This window comes from Typopeltis vanoorti, chromosome 3 (assembly GCF_054136105.1).
Source record: "Typopeltis vanoorti isolate ZY-2024b chromosome 3, IOZ_Tvanoo_1.0, whole genome shotgun sequence".
Taxonomy (NCBI): domain Eukaryota; kingdom Metazoa; phylum Arthropoda; class Arachnida; order Uropygi; family Thelyphonidae; genus Typopeltis; species Typopeltis vanoorti.
Genome location: NC_143551.1, coordinates 214,304 through 235,254, shown reverse-complemented (window position 1 = coordinate 235,254; position 20,951 = coordinate 214,304). Strand labels below are relative to the sequence as shown.

At 35.1% G+C, this 20,951-nt stretch overlaps 1 protein-coding gene across 1 annotated transcript in view; it reads left to right on the top strand.

Moving 5' to 3' along the window:
* Positions 1 to 20,951, top strand: part of LOC150107855 (uncharacterized) — a 271,308-nt gene that overhangs the window by 180,033 nt on the left and 70,324 nt on the right. The window contains exon 8 of the mRNA XM_090415381.1: positions 20,227 to 20,406. Within this exon, the coding sequence (XP_090271507.1) occupies positions 20,227 to 20,406 (180 nt within the window). The remainder of the gene's footprint in view (positions 1 to 20,226; positions 20,407 to 20,951) is intronic.

The following is a 20,951-nucleotide window of genomic DNA, read 5'->3' as shown; positions in this document are numbered from 1 at the left end:
AGGAGTAGAAAACAGTAGAGAAATGAAGGAACCTCAACATTTTACAGAATTGTTGTGCGGTGTCTACCCATCTATTGAGAACATAACAGAAAACTCATCTTCTTGGTTCAAGGAGAGAGCTATCCTCACACCTCTAAATGATGCCATGTCAGTAATGAACGAGTTGGTTCTTAATAGGGTTAATAGAACTGGCCCTACCATACAAGCTAACCAAGCATCAGGGTGGCAAAATATTGGGGGGGGGGGCATATTGATTCAAAAATATTGAAAAAATTCTGTTGCATTGGCAGCTGAGGAAAATAAGCAAAGATATTCAGCTGGTAAGGGGGGTGAAGACATTCGGATATGTTGTTTGGAGACATCGGTCTAAAAAGCGAAAAGAAAACTGAGCGTTTCCTTTTCCGTGTCTTAATATTCTCTCTCATTTTTTTTCTTGAATAATTTCTCTCACATCCTCTGATTTTTTTACTGATCTCTTAACAAAGTGATCGAATAGTGACCATAGACTTGGGTTTGGGTCACTGACAACCTTTTCCCTGGTTAAGGGGTAAAACAAAACACTGCTTTTAATAGCTTCCAGATGAAGAGAACAATATAGGGAAGGGATACAAAGTGTGAAGTTCGTGGAAATGTTTTTCTAAGAATGTTTCCAAGCCTTTCCTGCAAAAGGGAAGCATTTATAGGAGATTAGTCTGATTTGACCTGTTGTTCTCACAACACCAGTTGTGAGAGTTCGTCTCTAGTTATTTGTGGTTGCTTAATTCGTGTGTTAATTTCAAGAGGAATCAAATCATCTGATAATTAAATTATGTGATTTTACGTTAACTGGTTGTTAAAAAGTTAATTTTTCAAAGCAGTCTGTTTCAGTGATATCATCAAGGCTGTATTTGGTTAGTAAAGTTAATTATTTCATAGTGTGGAATTGTTCTTCTATTTCCAATCCTATTAGTAATGTTTTTCTGAAATATATAAGCCTCAGTGATCTCAAGTAATTTAATTGCATATAATTTATAATAGATTTATGTTGTGCAATTAATTCATTAAAAAGCAAACTTGTGAAAAATAAACTTAGAGGAATGAAATTAACGGAGATTAAAGTATTTGATCGTTACGATGATTGGTATTTACAATTTTATTTTAAATATTACTGCCATAAAAATATCTAATAATATTACAATAATATTCAGCTTTATATTATGTTTTGATTTAATTATCATAAAAAATTAAAATACTATTTCTACTTTGCAGTTAAACAAAAGATGCTTGGCCATAAAAAAAAAAAAGTACGGGTGCCAATATCGCAAGAGAAAAGCTTAGATTCAATAAGAAACGAAAAAGCAATTGGGGTCTTTACAAAAATTCTTTAAAGAAGATCCAGCTTTAAGAGAATCCATAATAAGTGAAAATGTGGTCCTCGAAGACAAGAAAAATGAGCCTTCTTTGCATATGGCTATGGGAGAGGTGGATAGTGTGATCAATTCTGTTCTTGGAGATGATAGAATCATTGATAATATGTTGCATCCTGCAATAATAGCCAACGATTTACAGTTGCAAACGTCAAAAGAAAGCTGAGAAATGGAGAGGAGATTAATAGACTATGGCTTATTTATTCACCTATTAAAAATGCATTTTTTTTTTTTTTTTTTGTAAACTCTTTAGTTTGACAAAAAAATTCTATTACTGAGGATGGTTATAATGACTGGAGAAATTTGAGTCAAACCTTTAAAGAACATGAAACCTCTTCAATTCACTTTGAATCACATAAAAAAATGGATAGAACTGAAGAAAAGGGTTTTTAGCAATAAAACATTAGATTCATATTTGCAAACCATTTTGAGTGCTGAAACTTGTCATTGGCAAGGAGCATTAGAAAGACCGTTTGCTATAGTTGAATTTCTCGTCCATCAATGTCTCCCATTTAGGGGCTCATCAGATAGATTGCATGAAAGCAACAATGGTAATTTTCCACAATTAGTGAAGCTGCTGACAAAATTTGATTCCGTCATAGCAGGGCATCTGCAAAGAATAAAATCAAATGAACTGCATAATCCCTGTTTTGGGAAAACTGTTCAAAATGAGACTAATACAGCTAATGTTTCTGGCAGTGTGAAATAAGATATTAGAAGATTTGAAGCAGGCAAAATATTATTCGATAATTCTAACAGATAAGCTTAGGTGTTGATGGTTATTCATGACTTATTTTTCACGGTATTAACACCACCACACACACTTTTATCACAAAGATGTTTTATTAACGCTTATATTTCGCTGATTTTCAACTCAGCATCATCAGAGCACAACACACTTGTAAATGCGACAGTGAGTGAGTGAAACAATATAATTGTAAAAGACAAAAGATCTAAAGTCCTATTTTTTTGCGCCCTCTAATGGGCGAAAAAAAAAAGCAGCTATCCAGCAGTTTTTTTTAGGATAACAGTCTCCCAAATTTTTGGCAAATTAATGCAACCATATAATAAATTTAGTTTAATCCTTTATCCAAGTGTGAGCAAACAAAGTTTGCACCTGAAAGTATCTTCAGGACTGGGGTAAGGTGGTGCAACACCAGGACGACTCCTTGCAAAGGTGGAGCAAGCTACTATCACTCCTATCTTAGTATCTCCCATAATGATATCCCATAAATAGGTAGAGATGACCTTGCTAACACTTCTGGCTGGTATCTCCACTTGGGCCTGGCTCCCACTGAAGAGACCTCAATAAAGGTCGAAACTAGTCTGGGTAGTGGCCCTTCCCTTAATGCATAACATTATACATATCCACAAGGAGATGTGTTTTGCATTATGAGAGATGCTGAGATAGGAGTGATAGTAGCTTGCTCCACCTTTGCAAGGAGTCGCCCTGGTGTTGCACCTCCTTACCCCAGTCCTGAAGATATTTTCAGGTGCAAATTTTGTTTGCTCACACTTGGATAAAGGATTAAACTAAATTTATTATATTCTAACCAAGTGAAAAATAAACATTTAAATAATGCAACCATATTTGTTAAGGTTGGGAGAATTCTTCAAAGCCATTGCTGACTCAAAAAATAATCTTTCAGATCTATAAGGACTCCTAAATAGCACATTCGTTTTCCTCCATCTAATCCTGTGTGGAGGATTGTCCAAAGCATGGTCTACCAGTCCCGACTTGCCATAGTAATAGTAGCGAATGTATCTTTCATGTTCTTCCAGGCGGATGTTCACTGATCTTCCTGTTTGCCCATAATAGGCCAAATCACAGTCACAAGGAACTTCATACACTCCTGGGTGTGCTAAAGGGTGAAGTTTATCCTTAAGCGAGCAGATCAGAGTTGCCAGCTTGACATGAGGTTTGAAAGTGGTGCGAAGGCCGTGTTTCAACAATACTTTGGCTCTCTTTTCCGATGTACCTCTAATATAGGGAATATAAATGGTCATGTTGTATTCTTGTGTATTAGGGGAGGGCAGAGTAATAGGCCTATGTAGTATTTTATCTATTTTGTAGGGATTGTAGCCGTTGGCTAAGAACGTATGGTGCAGGTATTGGAGTTCAGTGGTCAGAGCTGTATCATTAGAACAAATGGCTCTGGCTCTAAGTGTTTTAAAAATGCTGCACTGTTGGACTGGATGATGATGTGATTGTTTATGTAGGTATCTTCCCGTGTGTGTAGGCTTTCTGTAAATAGAAAAAGATTGTGATCCATCTGAAAGGCAGGGGTCTAATGTGTCAAGAAATGGTAAACAGTTATTTGATTTTTTTTCTAATGTGAAGTGAATTTAGGGGTGTTGGCTCTTTGGGTAGGTGACAAAAGCATCCAAAGTGTTTTGTCCATGGGGCCAGATGGCAAACACATCATCTACATAGCGTAACCACACTTGTGACTTGTATGTAGCTGTGGGAAGTACTTTGTTTTTGAAGTGTTCCATGTAAAAATTTGCTAATGGGGAGAGAGGAGGGGGGGACCCATAGCAGTACCATTAATCTGTTTGTAGAATTTTCCTTCCCATGTAAAGTAACCCATTCATGGTAAATTGAAATAATTCAAAAATATCTGGGAGAAATTTAGACTTGATTAAATCCAGAGCGTCTATAAGTGGTACGTTGGTAAATAAGGAGGTGGCATAGAAACTAACCATTATGTCTGAATCTTTTAGGATTAGATTTTTAATCAGTGTTTTGAAATGGACTGAATTTTTTACAAAAGTAGAGGAGTTGCCAGTAAGGGGGCAAGTGACTTGGCTAAATGCCTGGTCAGTTTATATGTGGGACTATCTGTGCTATCGACTATGGGGCATAGGGGAATATTAGTTTTGTGGATTTTTGGTAATCCATAAATACAGGGTGGTTTAACTTGAATTGGTGTTATTTTCCTGATGATTTCTTTGGGCCATGATGTCACTTTTTTTCAGTAATTTTCGGACTTTTTTCTTTTGAGACATCATAGGGTCTCGATGTATAATTTGATATGTAGAACTGTCACATATGAAATCTTGCATTTTTCTGTTATACTCTTCTTTATTCATGATATTGCATTTCCTTTATTGGCTTTTGTAATGATAATATTTTATTATTATATAACTTTTTTAGGGCAGTTATTTGCTTACGTGGCATATTGCTTTTTGGAGGCTTAGCCTTGTTTATAATACTTGCTATATCTAGTTGCACGTTATTGACCATTGCTGGCGGAAGATCATGGATACCCCGTTCTACTTTCATCATAATTTCTAGTTTAGGAATTTGTTTGGACGTGATGGCAAAGTTATGTCCTAGACTGAGAGCATTCTTGGCTTCTTCAGTGAGTGTTTCTGATGATAGGTTTACGACCACGTGGTCTCGTCGAAGTTGCGGTAGGGACTTCGTATGTTGGCGCTGTTGTAGGAGTTCATATTTCTTTAGGTGTTTGCTTTTTACTTTTGTGAATTCTTTTTTTGCTGTAACTTTGGAGATGTGCTGTAGGACAATCCATATTTCAGGATTTAACACGTTGATTAGTTCTTGTTGTAGAGCTGTTTAGCTTACTAAGCTCTATGCGAGTAGTGGCAATTTGTTCTCGATGAAGCGCTAAACTCGCCCGTCGATAAATATGATGTGCCGATTGCAACTTTTCTTTGAATATCAGAAAAGATGGAATGATATCGTTGTCCCGGCATCATTTAAGGAAGGCTAACCTGTTCAATTTTCTGGACAATTTCAGTTTCAACTTACCAAACCGTCGCACTTTGTAAACAATATCTTCTCTGTGCAGAATCATCAATCTAACAGATAAGCTTAAGTGTTGATGGTTATTCATGACTTATTTTTCACAGTATTAACAACACCACACACACTTTTATCACAAAGATGTTTTATTAACGCTTATATTTGCCATTAATTTTGTTGGTTGCATTAATTTGCCAAAAATGTGGGAGACGGTCATCCTAAGAAAAACTGGATAGCTGCTTTTTTTTCCCCATTAGAGGGTGCCAAAAATAGGATTTTAGATCTTTTGTCTTTTACAATTATATTGTTTCACTGTCGCGTTTACAAGTGTGTTGTGCTCTGATGATGCCGAGTTGAAAATCAGCGAAATATAAGCGTTAATAAAACATCTTTGTGATAAAAGTGTGTGTGGTGTTGTTAATACCGTGAAAAGTCATGGATTATTCAATAATTGTTAAGTTGACTGTACACCATATGTAGCAATATTGAATAGATGTACGTTAATAATAATAATAATATGTTTTGTCAACATCAATCAAGGGGCAGAAATTTGTGACCACTTCCTAAATTTCATTCTGGTAGAGAAAACAACTTCATCAGAACTTATTCATCAGAACAATTTTTATGGAACTTGAAAAGTCAGGTATTCCCATAAGTAATATGCACATTGAGGTTATGGCAATGCTTCAGACATGAAAGGCAGACATTCAGGTGTTCAAAAAAAGATACTTGGTACAAATAATTGAGTGTTTTTTTGTTCTTTGCCATGCTCACTAATTGAATCTTGTCATCAGTGATGCTGCTAAATCATCCCATATCACTGTTTCATTTTTTAGATTAATACAAGGTATTTATGTTTTTATGAGTGGATCTACAAATAGACAAGACGCTGGTCTATTTTAATTAAAAATGTTGCTAACTTAACTTTAAAGCCATTGTTTGAAACTAGATGGGAAAGTAGAATAGAGGCGATCAAACCATTCAGGTTTCATTTGTGTTGAAATTTATGATTCTCTTTATGAAATAAGTCAAGATTCATGAATCCTTTGATCCAATTTCTCGACATGAAGCAGAAACATTGGCAAATCAAATGAAAGAATTCCATTTTATTTGCTGTATCGTCGTCTGGTGTATAATATTTTAAAAACCATTAACATAGCCAATAAGTATTCATAGGAAGAAAAAATATGCATTTCTCAAATTGTTGATATATTAAAATCAACCATAGAAACCCTAAAGAAACGTTGGTCAGACATTGCATTTGATGAATGTCTAGAATAGGCCAGCAAAATTGCTGTTGATCTAGCAGTACAACCATTTTTCTCCGTAAAGAATCGTATTTATCCCTGATGAAAAACTTTTAACTCTGCTCCTGATGAATCCCTAATTGATTTGAAGATGCAATTTAAAGTAGATTTTTATTTCTATGCCTATGACATAGTAATCATTTCTGTAGAAGAAAGTTATGCAATTGCATAACCACAGTAATTTATTCTGTTTTCTATATGATGTAAATAAATTAAAAAATCTTTCTACAAATGAACTTTTAAAAAAAATGTTTGGATCTACAAGCATCACTAACAAACTCAAATGACGTCAGTGAGACTGACTTGGATGGCTCAGAAATGTTAGAGGAAATAACAGCACTGTCCCCTTTAATAAAATCAGATTGGACACCATTAGATGTGTTGTGATTCATTTTGCCAAATGATTTTGCTCCTAATATGGCAGTTGCACTGAGAATCATGTTAACTCTCCCGATAACTGTTGCATCGTGTGAAAGAAGTTTCTCTAAGTTAAAACTTATTAAAAATTATTTGAGATCTACTATGTCTCAGGAGTGACTGACAGGACTGGCAACTATCTCTATAGAGCACGATGTTCTTAAAAAAGTCAAATTTGAAGATCTACTTCATGACTTTGCATCTGCAAAAGCCTGAAAACAGAAATTCGTGTAAATATATATGTGATTTTTACATTGAATTCAACGTTAACTATATTCAGTTTTTATTATTTTTATTATTAGTGACATTTTAATATTATTATGCATAATTAATTTTTTATATGAAACCTTTAGATTATTAAATACATGAAAATTCAGAACAATCAAAATGTAAGGTTTTTTCATTAGTGAAAGCATGAAAAAATGGCTTGTAAAAATGTACGTACATTTAATAATAAATCTCTGTAACCTTCAAAAATACCTTGGGCTGGGCCTGTGAGTTAATGGATTTTTTAATGTTTACAGATCAGTAGATACTCCTGTGAATGTAGCTGATGCATTTCCCCATGGAATTTTCAAATTTGCTTAATTCACCTGAATTACCTGGTCATGAAATTAAATTGAAAATAGGTCTTCCTATTATGTTGCTCCAAAATCTGCACCTCCCCCCCCAATCTTTTTAATGGAATTAGGCTTCAAATAAAATCACTGAAACCAAATATGATAGAAACTGTGATATAAACAGGCCCAGGTATTAGAGAAATTGTCTTCATTCCTCAGGTATCCCTGATTCCTTCAGACCATCCATTTGCATTCAAACGGTTCCAATTTCCTATAAGAGTTTGCTTTGCAATGATGATTAATAATGCCCAAGGAGAGACCTTTAGATATGCAGGTTTAGATTTAAGAGGTGAATGTTTCAGACATTGGCTGTTATATGTAGCATGTTCTCGAGTTAGCAATCCTGAGAATTTAATTATTTTTGTCGAGGATGATGAAACTTCTAATATTACAAAGAAGTATTATAATGCTTACAATTGTAAACTATGACAAAAGCACCAGCACGAAATACTCAACAAATACTCTGTAAATTCAAGTAAATATCCTGAAATGAATTGCTGGCAGTATAAGTTCACCTTGATGAAGGAGGGCTTAGCTAGTAGTGCAATAATTTTTAACCTAATACTTTCGCAACTGCACGTGATACTATTCTTCCTCCACATTCTTACATGTTGTTTTTGAATTTTTCATAATTCATTTATTTCCATTGATGTTGGTTTATGACATATGAAAATTGCAATATTTGTAACTTGTACTTTTAATTAAATTTCTTTTGCACTTGCAATAATTTTAAAATAACTAAAAACTTTTTTTCAGAAAATATAAATATACTTGGAAAGATCTATATTCTATATTTGACTTTGTCATTACTAATCATGAACTAGTTCTATATGGAAAAAATGTACATGTTTACAGAGGACATGAAATCTTTTCAGATCATTGTTTAGCAGTTTCTGCATAGAGTAACCCCCAATTTGAAGTTTTCTGTATTAAAAAAAAATGGAGAGAAGTAAATAAGAAAAAAACAAGAAATGGAATTTCTTGTTTATTGGAATAATATAATAATGGGATTTATTAAAGAAATCATAATACTCTGTCAATTACTATTAAACATTACTTAAAAGAAGCCAAATTAATGAAGAATTTTCTTCTATAGAAGAAAAATGGATAATTCATATGGTTGAAGGTTGAAGGACACAGCATGCTCTACGATTCTTTTACCTTCTTCATTTCTTTCACCGCTACTCCCCCCCCTCGTGCACCCTTTCTTCACCACTTCGTCGTCTTCCTACATGCCCATTCAGGTCTGCTCTGAAGATCGCTCTATATTTCTCTATATTTCTCCATTTATCACGGATTCCCATTACAACCTGGTCAAGTTCTCTCCAGAATGCCTCTTTCTCCTCCTCATCACAACCTATTTGTGGAATGAACCCACACACTATTGCAGCCACGCTTCCTCCAATCTCAAGCTTAACACTCATAATCCGATCGTTCTTCTGGCACACCTCACAGACTCCACTCTTCAGCTCCTTGTCGATGATGATTCCACTCCGTTTCTTCCATTCTCATTTACTCCGCTGTAAAACAGTTTATATCCTTCAGCCAGCTCCTTTGCTTTGTTGCCCTTCCACCTTGTCTCCTGCACACGCAAGATCTTCAGCTTCCTTCTTCTCATCATGTTTGCTATCTCTCTGTCTTCTCCTTCAACTACCCACATTCAGTGACCTGATTCTTACTTTACACACTCTCTCTTTCTGTTGGACTCGCTTCTTTATCCGAACCCATCCTCGGTTCGGTAACCCAAGCCCACTTCTCACAGTCATTGGGCGATGGAACTGCACTTCGCTTACGGGGGGACGCCCTAGCCGTTTCCTTTCTCCATTATCCAATATTTCATCCCTGGTTTTGGCATGTTTTTTTATGGCTGGATGCCCTTTCTGATGCCAACCCTCTCCATTTATCCGGGCTTGGGACTGGCACCGAGATGGGCTGTTTTGCCCTCCCCAGTAGCTGGGTTCTTCTATCCCTGCAACTATACTTCTCAAAACAATTAGGGGATATATTTCATGCTAAAATGTATAATTTGTTATTGTAATAAATATCGATTATTTAAACTATCTCATCTACACTCTATTCATATGTAGGAAATATTTATTCATGTATAAAGTACCCAATAGTTATAATTATTTGCAGAAATTTATAATTATCCCACAGAAACAAAAATCATTTATCTAATTGTTTTGAGCAGCGTACATCATCTGCTGTTAGCAAAAGTCTTACTTTTGTTGAGTCTGTAACTTTTGTTGAGGTTGCACTAACCAATACTAAAAACTCCTCCCTCTTATTCCTGATGCTTCTAGCATTAGTATATAGAAACTGCAGCATATGCTCCCAACCATCTTTACATCTTAAATTGACTATCTCATTCAATGTTGTTGCCTCGGAGACTAAATTCTGCATTTTTTGTTCATTCTCACATAGAGCACACTTGCCTTCACCCACCCTAATTGCTTAAATTTTTCTTGAATTTGTGCTTCAGGATGCTCAGCAAACAAAACTCTCTTTCTCTGCACCTAACACTAAAACCTTTTAGGTGCACTCCATCAGCATTACACAATTATTCTTTCTGTTAAACCCAAACCATAGGGTCCACAAATTGTACATCAATCCTTCTGCACAATCTGCACAGTTGGAGACTCGCAATCTTCAGTTTCTTGCTCTTCATTTTTTCTTTATTCACCAACTCCACATCATCCCTCATAGGATACTTCTCACTTCTCAGATTATTAGTGCTAACCAAGACAATTAGTTCTTTCACCTTACCTTTTGTGCATGATGGTATGACTAATGTCATTAATTTCTGTGCCAGGGAAACATGATTTTGTTTTACTTTTGTTAAGTACTCCTCTGATCATAGTGTCTGTATGTAATTTTCTCTTTATCTTGTTTTTCTCATTTGTTCATATGATTCTTGATTTTTACCTCAGACTATTTGCTTCCTTCTCATCCAACACTGCTAATTGCTTGCCACTTCTGCAACTGTTCAGTTTTGTGCTTTGCTGTGTGAAGGATTAAATGCAGTTGTGCTATTTCCTGATTTAGGTCTATTTTGTTCTCCTCTATTTCCACTGTTGCACATTCATTATTAACACGTTCGCTGCCAACTATGAGTATACTCGTAGTTGGTAAACCAGCTATGAGTATACTTGTATAATGCTCACGACCGGCAGCGAGATTACTGTGCTGACCTTGAAGAAGTGAAAATGCTTGGCTTGTGGAGCTAGCATCAAAACTACGTATTCTCATAGATGTTATATGCTCTGCACAAGCCAACTACGAGTATACTTGTATGACGCTGACCGCCTGCAACGAGAGTACTGTACTGACCTTGAAGAAGTGCAATTGCTCGCCGTACAGGAACAGACTATGCCTAAGTAGCATGGCAGAGAACGTGTTAATTCGAACATTAACATTTTCCACTCTAGCTTCAATACTGTCTGCTCTACTAACATTTGCCTCATTCTTGCCACCTAACTGGCACTCACTCTCGAAACACTTAATACACGCTCATGCACCAGTTTCACTTTCCTTCCATAAATGCTATAATTTTCATGAGGAATACATATCATACACACAGCACTATACAAAGTTACATAAATTCAAATCACCCAACAATAATATCTTTGCCACCATTGTTGTACAATGCATTGCTGCCATACTGACAATATTGTATTTAAAAAAAAACAAGGTTTACTTACAAACTAAATAACAAAAATCATGCACCCATATAAAAAAAAAAAATACAGTGAGATAATCTCATGTTATTAATTCAAATATAAAAAAATGAGTTGTCTTTCAGCAGCACTAATAACAACACAACACACAGTATTTCCTCTTGCTTCTTTGCTTATGTTTTCTGTTCTTAGTGAAATATAAATAAAACAGAGAAATAAATACATATAAAAAGCACAATAAATTTTACAAGATGGTTTTGCTGCTCCATCCACCCCCATGTATTCTGCCATTCCTGAATGAATCACATGATATTAACATTAATTCATTGGATTAGCCCTTCCCTATTGTTATTTACTGAACTACCAAATATATATAGCAGCGATATTGGAAGTTTTTCCACTTGGTTATACTATAAATGCAAGATGCCAAGAAATTACATTTTTTGTTTAATCCTTTATCCAAGGATAGCAAACAAAGTTTGCACCTGAAGTAATTTCAGGACTGGGAAACTCGTAAATAGAAGCTAACGACTTGCCTTAGTGTCCCATAATGCAAAGCACATATCTTTATGGACATGCATAATGCTTTGCATTATGGGAAGGTCACTACCCAGACTGGGTTTGACCTTTATTGAGGTCTCATCACTGGGAGCTAATCCAGAGTAGTTATATAATAAGGTGTGACACGTTTTGGCTACTTGCATATGGAAATATGACCTCTATATTACTTCAAACTTGGTAAAACCTTTGAGTCTGGCTCCCACCAATGGGTAGTGACCCTCCCATAATGCATAGCATTATACATATCTGTAAGGATGTGTGCTTTGCATTATGGGATAGTAAAGCAAGTGATGTGAAGTCATTAGCTTCTATATACGAGTTGCCCAGTCCTGAAATTACTTCAGGACTGGGCAACTTTGCAAACTTTGTTTGCTTGCATGTGGATAAAGGATTAAACTAAGAATATAATTTCTTGGTATCTTTAATTTAATGTACACTAGTTCAATATCAGCACTTTTTTTTTGGTGTAATATCATAAAATTATATATCAATGGAAAGATAATTTAATCAAGAATGTAATTCAACAAAGTTTGTTCAATTATCTGTAATCTATAAAAGGTTATAGCCAAGTAACCAGAAAAAAGAAGCACAACTTGCTTAGGTTGATATGGAGGAAATAGCTTTCCTTCATTTGAATGTAGCCAATTAGGTGATGATTTTGGGAAATAGTTTAAAACAAGCAGAGGTACTACACAGGGAGATCCAATATCACCAAGCATTTTCATCGCACATTTAGAAAGAGCAGCGGACAAACTGAAGGAAGATGCCAAAGCAATATCTGTACATGGAATGAGAATTAATCTGAGATTTACAGATGACATTGTTATTATTGAAGAAGACGAAAGAGAACTACAAAAAACACTGAAACTGTTAAATGAGGAAGGGAAGAGATTTGGACTTGTTATGAACTTGGAAAAAACAAAGACAATGGTATTTGGTGAGAAGAACATGAAACAAAAGATGCAAGTGGATGGAACTGATATATAAAATGTAGACCAATTCACATATTTGGGAAGTAAACTGACATATGACGTGGACTGTAAAAAAGAAATAAAGATCAGGATTGCAAAGGGAAGAACAAATCTGAAGGCCATGGATAACATCTGAAAAAGTAAAGTGATCAGCCAGCAAACAAAACTAAGAGTACTGGAAACATGCATCTTAGCAGCATGAATCAGCAGTGTACTGAAGATGCATGTATGGATCTGAAATGTGGGTAATAAATAAGGAATCAAGAAAAATAATTTTGGCATTTGAAAGAACTTGTTACATGAAGATTCTAAGAATAGGATGGGTACAAAAAATCACCAATGATAAGAGCTCTATCAGAAGATACAGGCAAAACAGAATCATCTAATGTAGAAGATTATAAAACGGAAGCTGCAATTATTTGGACACATCTGTAAATGAGTGAACCGGAAGATAAAGACATTTTTGTTTGGTATTTTGGATGGTTTAAACAGAAGAGATAGACCATACAGAGAATGGATAGACGATATAAAAGACTGGTGTGGAATGGGTGTACAAAAACTGTGACACTGTGCACTGGACAAAGAAAGGTGGAAGAAGATAGTGAAGCAGGCATTGGACATCAACGAGCAGTGAACCCATGGTTCGTGATGAATGAGCATGAGTGTTTAGAGAGCCAATCAGGTGTCATCTTGTTTTGAAAATGAGCCATTAAGGTCACAGTATGATTCAGCTATTGATGTCTTGTATTGGAGCTGAGAGGAGGACATTTGTTAGCATGTTATGTGATTACTATCAAGTTGGTTGGTTTTTTTTTTTTGTGTTCTTTCGTTTAGTAAGCTTGTAAAACGTAATAAAATTAAAGAAATGGCGCAAAGAGTTGACTGGTCTCCCAGAAAGCAACGTAAAATAGTACTATTAAGTGAACAAGGCTACAGTTATGAAGAAATTAGAAGAAAAAGTGGTGGAAACTTAACCAAAGGTGGCATTTCTATATTTTTGAAGAGATATAAGGTGACTCCGTCACTACAAAGCATGACTGGTAAAGGCAGGAAAAGGTGCACAACAGCAAGTGATGATAGAAGAAATGAGAGACTGTGCCTATGTGACAGAAGAAAATCATCTCAGTGTATACAAGATAAAATGGTGCAATACAATGTGAAGTTCAGTGCAAGGACTGTTCGGCACAGACTGCAGGAATTTGGTCTAAATGCTAGAATTCCATGAAAAAGCCATTTTTATTTCAAACAAAGGTTGAAAAGATTCAACTGGGCTAAAAACCATGTTAACTGAACAATGGGACAGTGTTATTTGGAGTCATGAGACCAAAATCTCCCTGTTTGGTAGTGATGGCATAAAATACGTAAGGAGAAGGATTGGAGAATATTTGCATCCTGATGGCATTACATCTACTGTGAAACACCCACTTAGTGTTATGATCTGGGGTTGTATGACATCAAAAGGTGTGGGCAGAATTTGCATGATTAATGAGATTATATATGCCCAAAAACACATAAATACTTGAGTCAAAACTGAAGCCTTCCGCACGTGATCTTTTCCAAGATAATGAAGCATTTATATTTCAACAGGATTCAGCTCCTTGTCTGTTGCTACTGTGTGCAAAAAGTGGTTTCAAGATAATCATATTCCACTGCTGGAATGACCTGGAAATAACCCAGACCTTAACCAAATCGAAAATCTGCGGAACCGACTAAAGAAACTTGTTAGTCAGAAGCAGCCCACCAATAAAACCCAATTAATAGAAGCAATAAATCAATCTTAGTTTTACATTATAACAGCTGCAGAACTAAAAAACTTGGGTCTACTCCATGGGAAGGCGTTGTAAGGCTGTAATTAACGCTAAAGGTTACCCAACCAAGTATTAACTCACGTTGTGAGAATTTTTGTATATTTCATTTTTTCTATGTGTTTCACTTTTCTTCTTTATAACTGCTGTTCTAAGAAAAAATCCTTCATAAAAGTTATTGCATTACATTCTTAAGTAAATTATTTTACCATTGATATATAATTTTGTGGTATTGCTCCAAAAAAAAAAGTGGTGTTATGAGCCATCAAACCTCAAAAATACACTTTTTCTGAAAGGGTTTCCTCAATTTTGGTCACTAGTGTATATAGTAGCTGTTTATTATTAGTTAGTTAGTTACTCATATTTTCGCAAACAAATCTCTTTCCCTGTCCTTGTAATTTTTTTATTTTTTAAAATTTTTCCATCATAAATACACTTATGCATACCTGTATGTTATAGTATCACATGCTATTATATAGTACCACAAGGACACACACATATAATGTCACAAAGTTGGCCCTTGTTGGGAATCTAAATAGCAGAGTAGAAAATGATTGTGAGACATACAAAAATATTTTGGGAAAATTTGGAGAAAAGAGCAAAGCTAATAATAAGGGCAACTATTTGTTGGATTGCTCAGGACACGGACTGGTTATTACTAACACCATGTTCCAACATAAAAATATGCACAGATTCACATGGAGAGAAGAGGCAAGGAATAAGAAAGGTCACATTGACTATTTTATTGTTGATAGTGATATTTTCTCCCTGGTTCAGGACACCAGAGTGTACAGAGGATTTGAAATTGGAAGTGATCACTATTTAGTCTTGAGCAGGATAAAATTGAATTTCATATTGAAAAGAATAACATGTAAGAAAGTTTTAAAGCGAATAAAAGTTGAGCAGCTCTCAGATGTGAACTGTAGAGTAAAATACAGAAAGATTATTGAAAAGACAATGAAAGAGTTTGAGAACAGGAATCAAACCTTGGAGATTCAGTGGCAAACTCTGAAGAAAACATTGATTGATTCTGCAGAGAGGCATGTGGTGAGGTTGTGTGCAAGGATAAAAAAAATCAGAACTCCCTGGTGGACACAGGAAGTTAAAGAGGCAGTGAAGGAAAAGAAGAAAGCATATCAAAAGTTCCTGGCAAATAAGGCAGCTTGTGCTCTTAGAGAATACAGAGACAAATGCAAGAATGCTAAACACTGTGTAAAACTAGATAAACAAAAGTCATGGGAGGACTTTGGCGAGAATATAGAAAATAAATATCAAGAAGGTGGTAAAATATTCTGGAGGTTGTTGAAGAAGCTTAGGAATGGAGGAAAGAGTGTTGTAAAAGGAGTTAGAGATGATAAAGGTGACATGAAAACAGGAGAAAAGATATCCTTAAAGTGTGGAGTAATTACTTTGAAAAACCGCTAAATGAAACAAGTAGTGATGACAGCACAGTGGTAAAAAAACACTGACCAGGCATGCAGGCAGGAATACATATATATAGTTGAAGTAGAAAAAGCCATCAAGGGCATTAAATGTGGAAAGGCAGCAGGAGTAGATGATATTCGACCAGAAATGCTGAAGTATGGTGGTGTTAAAGTCTTACAGTAGCTGCACTGCATAGTTCATAAAGCCTAGACAGAGGAACGAATTTCCAATGATTGGAGTAGAGCTGTCATAGTACCCATATATAAAAAGGGAAATAGAACTGAATGTGAGAATTACAGAGGTATTTCCCTACTGAGTGTTCCTGGCAAGATCAATGCAAGTATACTTGAGAAATAGTTGAGAAGAGTTGTGGAAGAAAAGCTAGGTGAAGAACAAGCTGGATTCAGTCCAAATGAGGCTGTCAGGATCAGATCTTCACTTTACGACAAATAGTCGAGAAAGCATGGGAATATAACAATGATCTGTATTTAAATTTTGTCGATTTGGAAAAGGTATATGAGAAGGTGCTAAGAGATAAGCTATTCAATACGCTAAAGTTATATCGTGTCAATGGGGCATTATATCAAGCAATACTTGGTCTTTATTTGAGTTGTAAGTTAGCAGTTAGAATCGAAGGAAGTACAGGAAGATGATTTAATGTTAAATCTGGTGTGAGACAATGATATACATTATCTCCTCTGTTATTCATTATCTATATGGATCACATTATGAAGGAAAGTGGTATTAAGCATGATATCAAAATTGGAGATGTTAATGTCAGCTCTTTGCTTTATGCAGATGATGTTATATACTTCTAAATAAATCTGGTACAAGTCTGCAAGATTCCTTGACTAAATTGAATAACTGTTGTAATAGATATGGTATGAAGGTCAGCAATAAAAAGAACAAAGACAATGAAAATAGGCAGAATCATTGAAAATGTCAACTGTGTTGTGAATGGAGAACCTGTGGAACAAGTAAAAACATTTCAGCTACTTAGGCACGATTTTTAGTGAAGATGGTAAATTAAATATAGAAATAGACAACAGAATCAGCAAAGCTGGTATTGTTTGAAGTCAATTGAACTAAATTCATATGGAATAAGAGAGAAATTAGTCGGAACACTAAATTAGATGTATACAAGACAGTGTTGAAACCAGTTTTAACTTATGGATCTGAGAGCTGGGTCAGAAGTAAAACACTTGACCAAGGACTAGAGACCGCAGATATGAGAGTCCTTGATTAAGATTAGAGGTGTTAACAGATTGCATCAATGGCAATATTATATTAAAAACGAGGATATTAGGAAAGAACTTGACATTGTCAGCATCCAGGAATGTGTTAGCAGAGCTAATCTCAGGTGGTATGATCACTTAAACAGAATGGGAGAGGAAAGATTAGCAATACAAGTGTTCTCTGCCAGGTTGGCAGGAAAACGACCCAGAGGAAGACCAAGATATAGGTGGATTGATACTGTACAAAGTGCCTTAGACTATAGAAATATAAGATCTGATAATGTTGGAGTCTTGACAAGTAACAGGCCGATTTGGAGGAAAATTGTAGATAGGAAGCTAGTAATGATGTAATTTTTTTCATGTAGTATTATCATTTCCTGTACACCCCCTTGAGGTTACATGGCATGAATTTGATGATGATGTTATTTGTTTACTAGTAATGAAAGTATTTCTATTCAAACTTGTTTTTTATTTTACATTTTACATTCTTACATGGCATATTCTTACACGAAATATATGGCTTATTAATGATGGTTTACATATTTACACCTTTGAGTAATTCAAATATATCAACCAAATATAGCATTCCCTTTCGTTATTGTTTTCTAATATATCCTAAAACAAACACAATGTTTGCCCTGTTTTGATTTGGTTACAGTTAAAGAACTGTCAGAATACATAGCACTTCTGCTCAAACAAGCACGAAATTCTGTGGGCACAGTGCTTTCTCTTGCTCCACGAAATCCACGAAATAGAGGGTGATGACAAGGGCTATGCTCGCACTGACATGGATGTGTTAAATTTTGTATGGTATAGTACCTACTCCCACTTTATGGTTCTGAAATATGGACTGTTAAAAAGAAATCTCAGAACAAAATATAGGCAGCAAAAATGAGATTTTTAAGAACACAGGGTGCACAACATTAAATCATATAAAAAAATGAAGCATTAGGTATTTACCGTTTAAACAAAAAGATCAAGGAACATGGAGAGAAATGGGAAAAACATTTATATAGGTTGGGAAGATATCAGTTACCTAAAGGAAGTGATAAATATAGACCAAAAGGAAAGAGACAGCGGAAGACCAGCTATGAGATGGAAAGATCAGTGAAACTGGAACAAGCAAATGCATAATCCTTGATGAAAAGAATTAAACTTCTTTACTGTGAACATTCATCTTTTGTAATCTTGTTGAAATGGATTTCTCACAGTTATCACTCCATCAAAGATTTCTTCCCTAGTTTTCATTGGCTCCAAAAGCACAAATAGTTGCTTCCCATTATGCAGTTTATCTCTATCCCTCTGTATGAAATTAGTGCCTGTTCAAGAAGCTCATCTTTAGTGATGAGTGGTACTCGCATGGAAGGAAAATGGAAAACATCAGCTCTTAGTGAAAAAGACTTGCGCGTTTTATTAATTTTGTTCTCGAAAATTTTGTCACATTTAGATATTATGTATATCTGTCACCTTGAGTATATCATTATGAAAAAAAATGGACTAGCTATAATTAGTAGATTGATTAATGACTATCTGTAATAACCAGTTTACTTTTGTGGAGGTATTTAGTTTTTGCTACATCTTCTTTTTGAGTATTCTGGAATTGAGCGGGTTCTTCTTTTAGTAGCAAAAACTCTTCTTCCACTCTCTTCTGTTCTGAGTCTTCTTTCAAGGTTGTGTACCTGTCTCCATTCAGCATGTCATCTAGCATTGTTTTCCTTACTTTTCCTCTGGGTCTTTTCCATCTATTTTTCCTTCAATGGCATCTCTGATTCCATTCCCTCTCAGAATATGTCCGATCCAGTTTCCCTTTCTTCTTTTTATCCTCCTTAACAGACTTCTACTCTTTTTAAGACCTTTTCATTAGTTATTTTATCTGTTCATTTGATTTTTTCCATCCTTCTCCAAATCCACATTTCAGAGCTTTCCAAAATCTGAATTTCTTCTTTCTTCAATGTTCAAGTTTCAGCTGCATAGAGGGCAATACTCCACTCATAGCATTTTATTAGTCTTTTCTTTAGATTTCTATCCATTTTACTTCTGAATAAATTCCATTTTCTATTAAAGGCATCTCTTCCCATCGCTATTCTTGCTTTTATGTCACTTTTATATCTTCCATCACTGCTAATAACACTTCCTAGATATTTAAATGTCTTTACTTGATTCGATTTTTCCCCATTTATTATGATATCCGTATGTGCCTCTTTCCTTGCTATTTTCATTATCTCTGTTTTTCTTATGTTAATTTTCATTCCATAATTGATACAGGATTCCAGTAATCTGTTCAACAGATGTTGTAATCCTGTTTCAGTATTTGATAATAATGTCTTTTCATCTGCGTATCTTATTGCAAATATCTGTCTACCTCCAATCTTTATTCCTTCTTTCGAATTCTCCAGTGCTTCCTTTAACATTGCTTCAGAATACATGTTAAACAAAATTGGTGACAGAGAACAGCCTTTTCATACCCCTCATCCAATGATACCTGGTTCTGTCGTACCATATACGTCTCTTACCATGGCAGTTTGTCCCATATGGTCATTGTTCATTTGAACAATGACCATATGGGATAAATGGCAATGGTAATTGTTCATTTGAACTAGCATGGATCATTCTTCTGCCCTGTACTAAATCCATTGAAACTGATGCAACTGCCACCTGTTAACATCCAACAGTCAAGCTCTAAACTCATGGAACAGGTTTCTCTTCCTCTTCTTTCATTCCATCTACTGCTGCACTCTGGAACAATCTCCTGTCTTTTGTGTTTCCCAAAGAATACAATATAATATACATAGGTCTTCAAATCAATGTGTGAATAACTTTCTCCTTGTCAACTTCTGCCTGTTCATGATGTCAACCTATAGTATGCTAGCATCATGATCCCAATCAACCTCCCATGTATGGGATCAACATAGGAAAAAAATGTATGCTCTCACTGAAAATCATTGTATTCTTATTGCATTCATTAAAGATTATTTGCCTTAATTTAGTCTGTAAAGTATATAGTTGTATTAAACCATATTTATTGATTTTTAGGTATGTAATATGTGTTTTAAGAAAAACATCTCTGATTGGTTACTGTTACCTACAAGGAATGAGCAGTCATATACTAATGTTCAAGTGGCAGTACGTGTGTCTGTATACAGCATTCTCAATGAGCAGAAATGCATACAGGAGACTGGTGCTGCTTTAATGTATAATTTATCTCTGAGAAATGTAAGTATAATTTACTCTTTCTTACTCTCTTCATTTTTATTGTATACATAACTGTTTTACATGTGCTAACTTAGAGTTTTTTTTTTCACATAAAAAATCTTTGTCTTTTTTCCAGACAGTAAGCATTCATATTTCCTGGTGACTATTAGATATTCAATGACATGCAGAGTTTCACTTCTGAAACTTATCACCTACATGTGAATTGCTGATTATTTTTGTGCCTTTTAAGTTTGTGTATGAAAGAACATTAGTCAACAAATTATCTCATTCTGTATTTGAAGAGGCATAATGCAACAGAATGGGCAATTCATCTTTCCCATTCTGTATTAACATTGAGGGTAGCAAATTTTATGTAAAATCTGTGATTTTCTTGTATATGCTTTTGATTGAAATAGTGCTATAGAAGGAAAATTATTGATCACTTGGAGTAGGAAAGATAAAAAGAGATTTCTATGGGTGATTGCAAAGTAGACTACTACTACTACTTCTTTTGCAGCTTCTCCCACTTAAGTGGGGTCACTGTTGATGATGAGTTTCCTCTACAT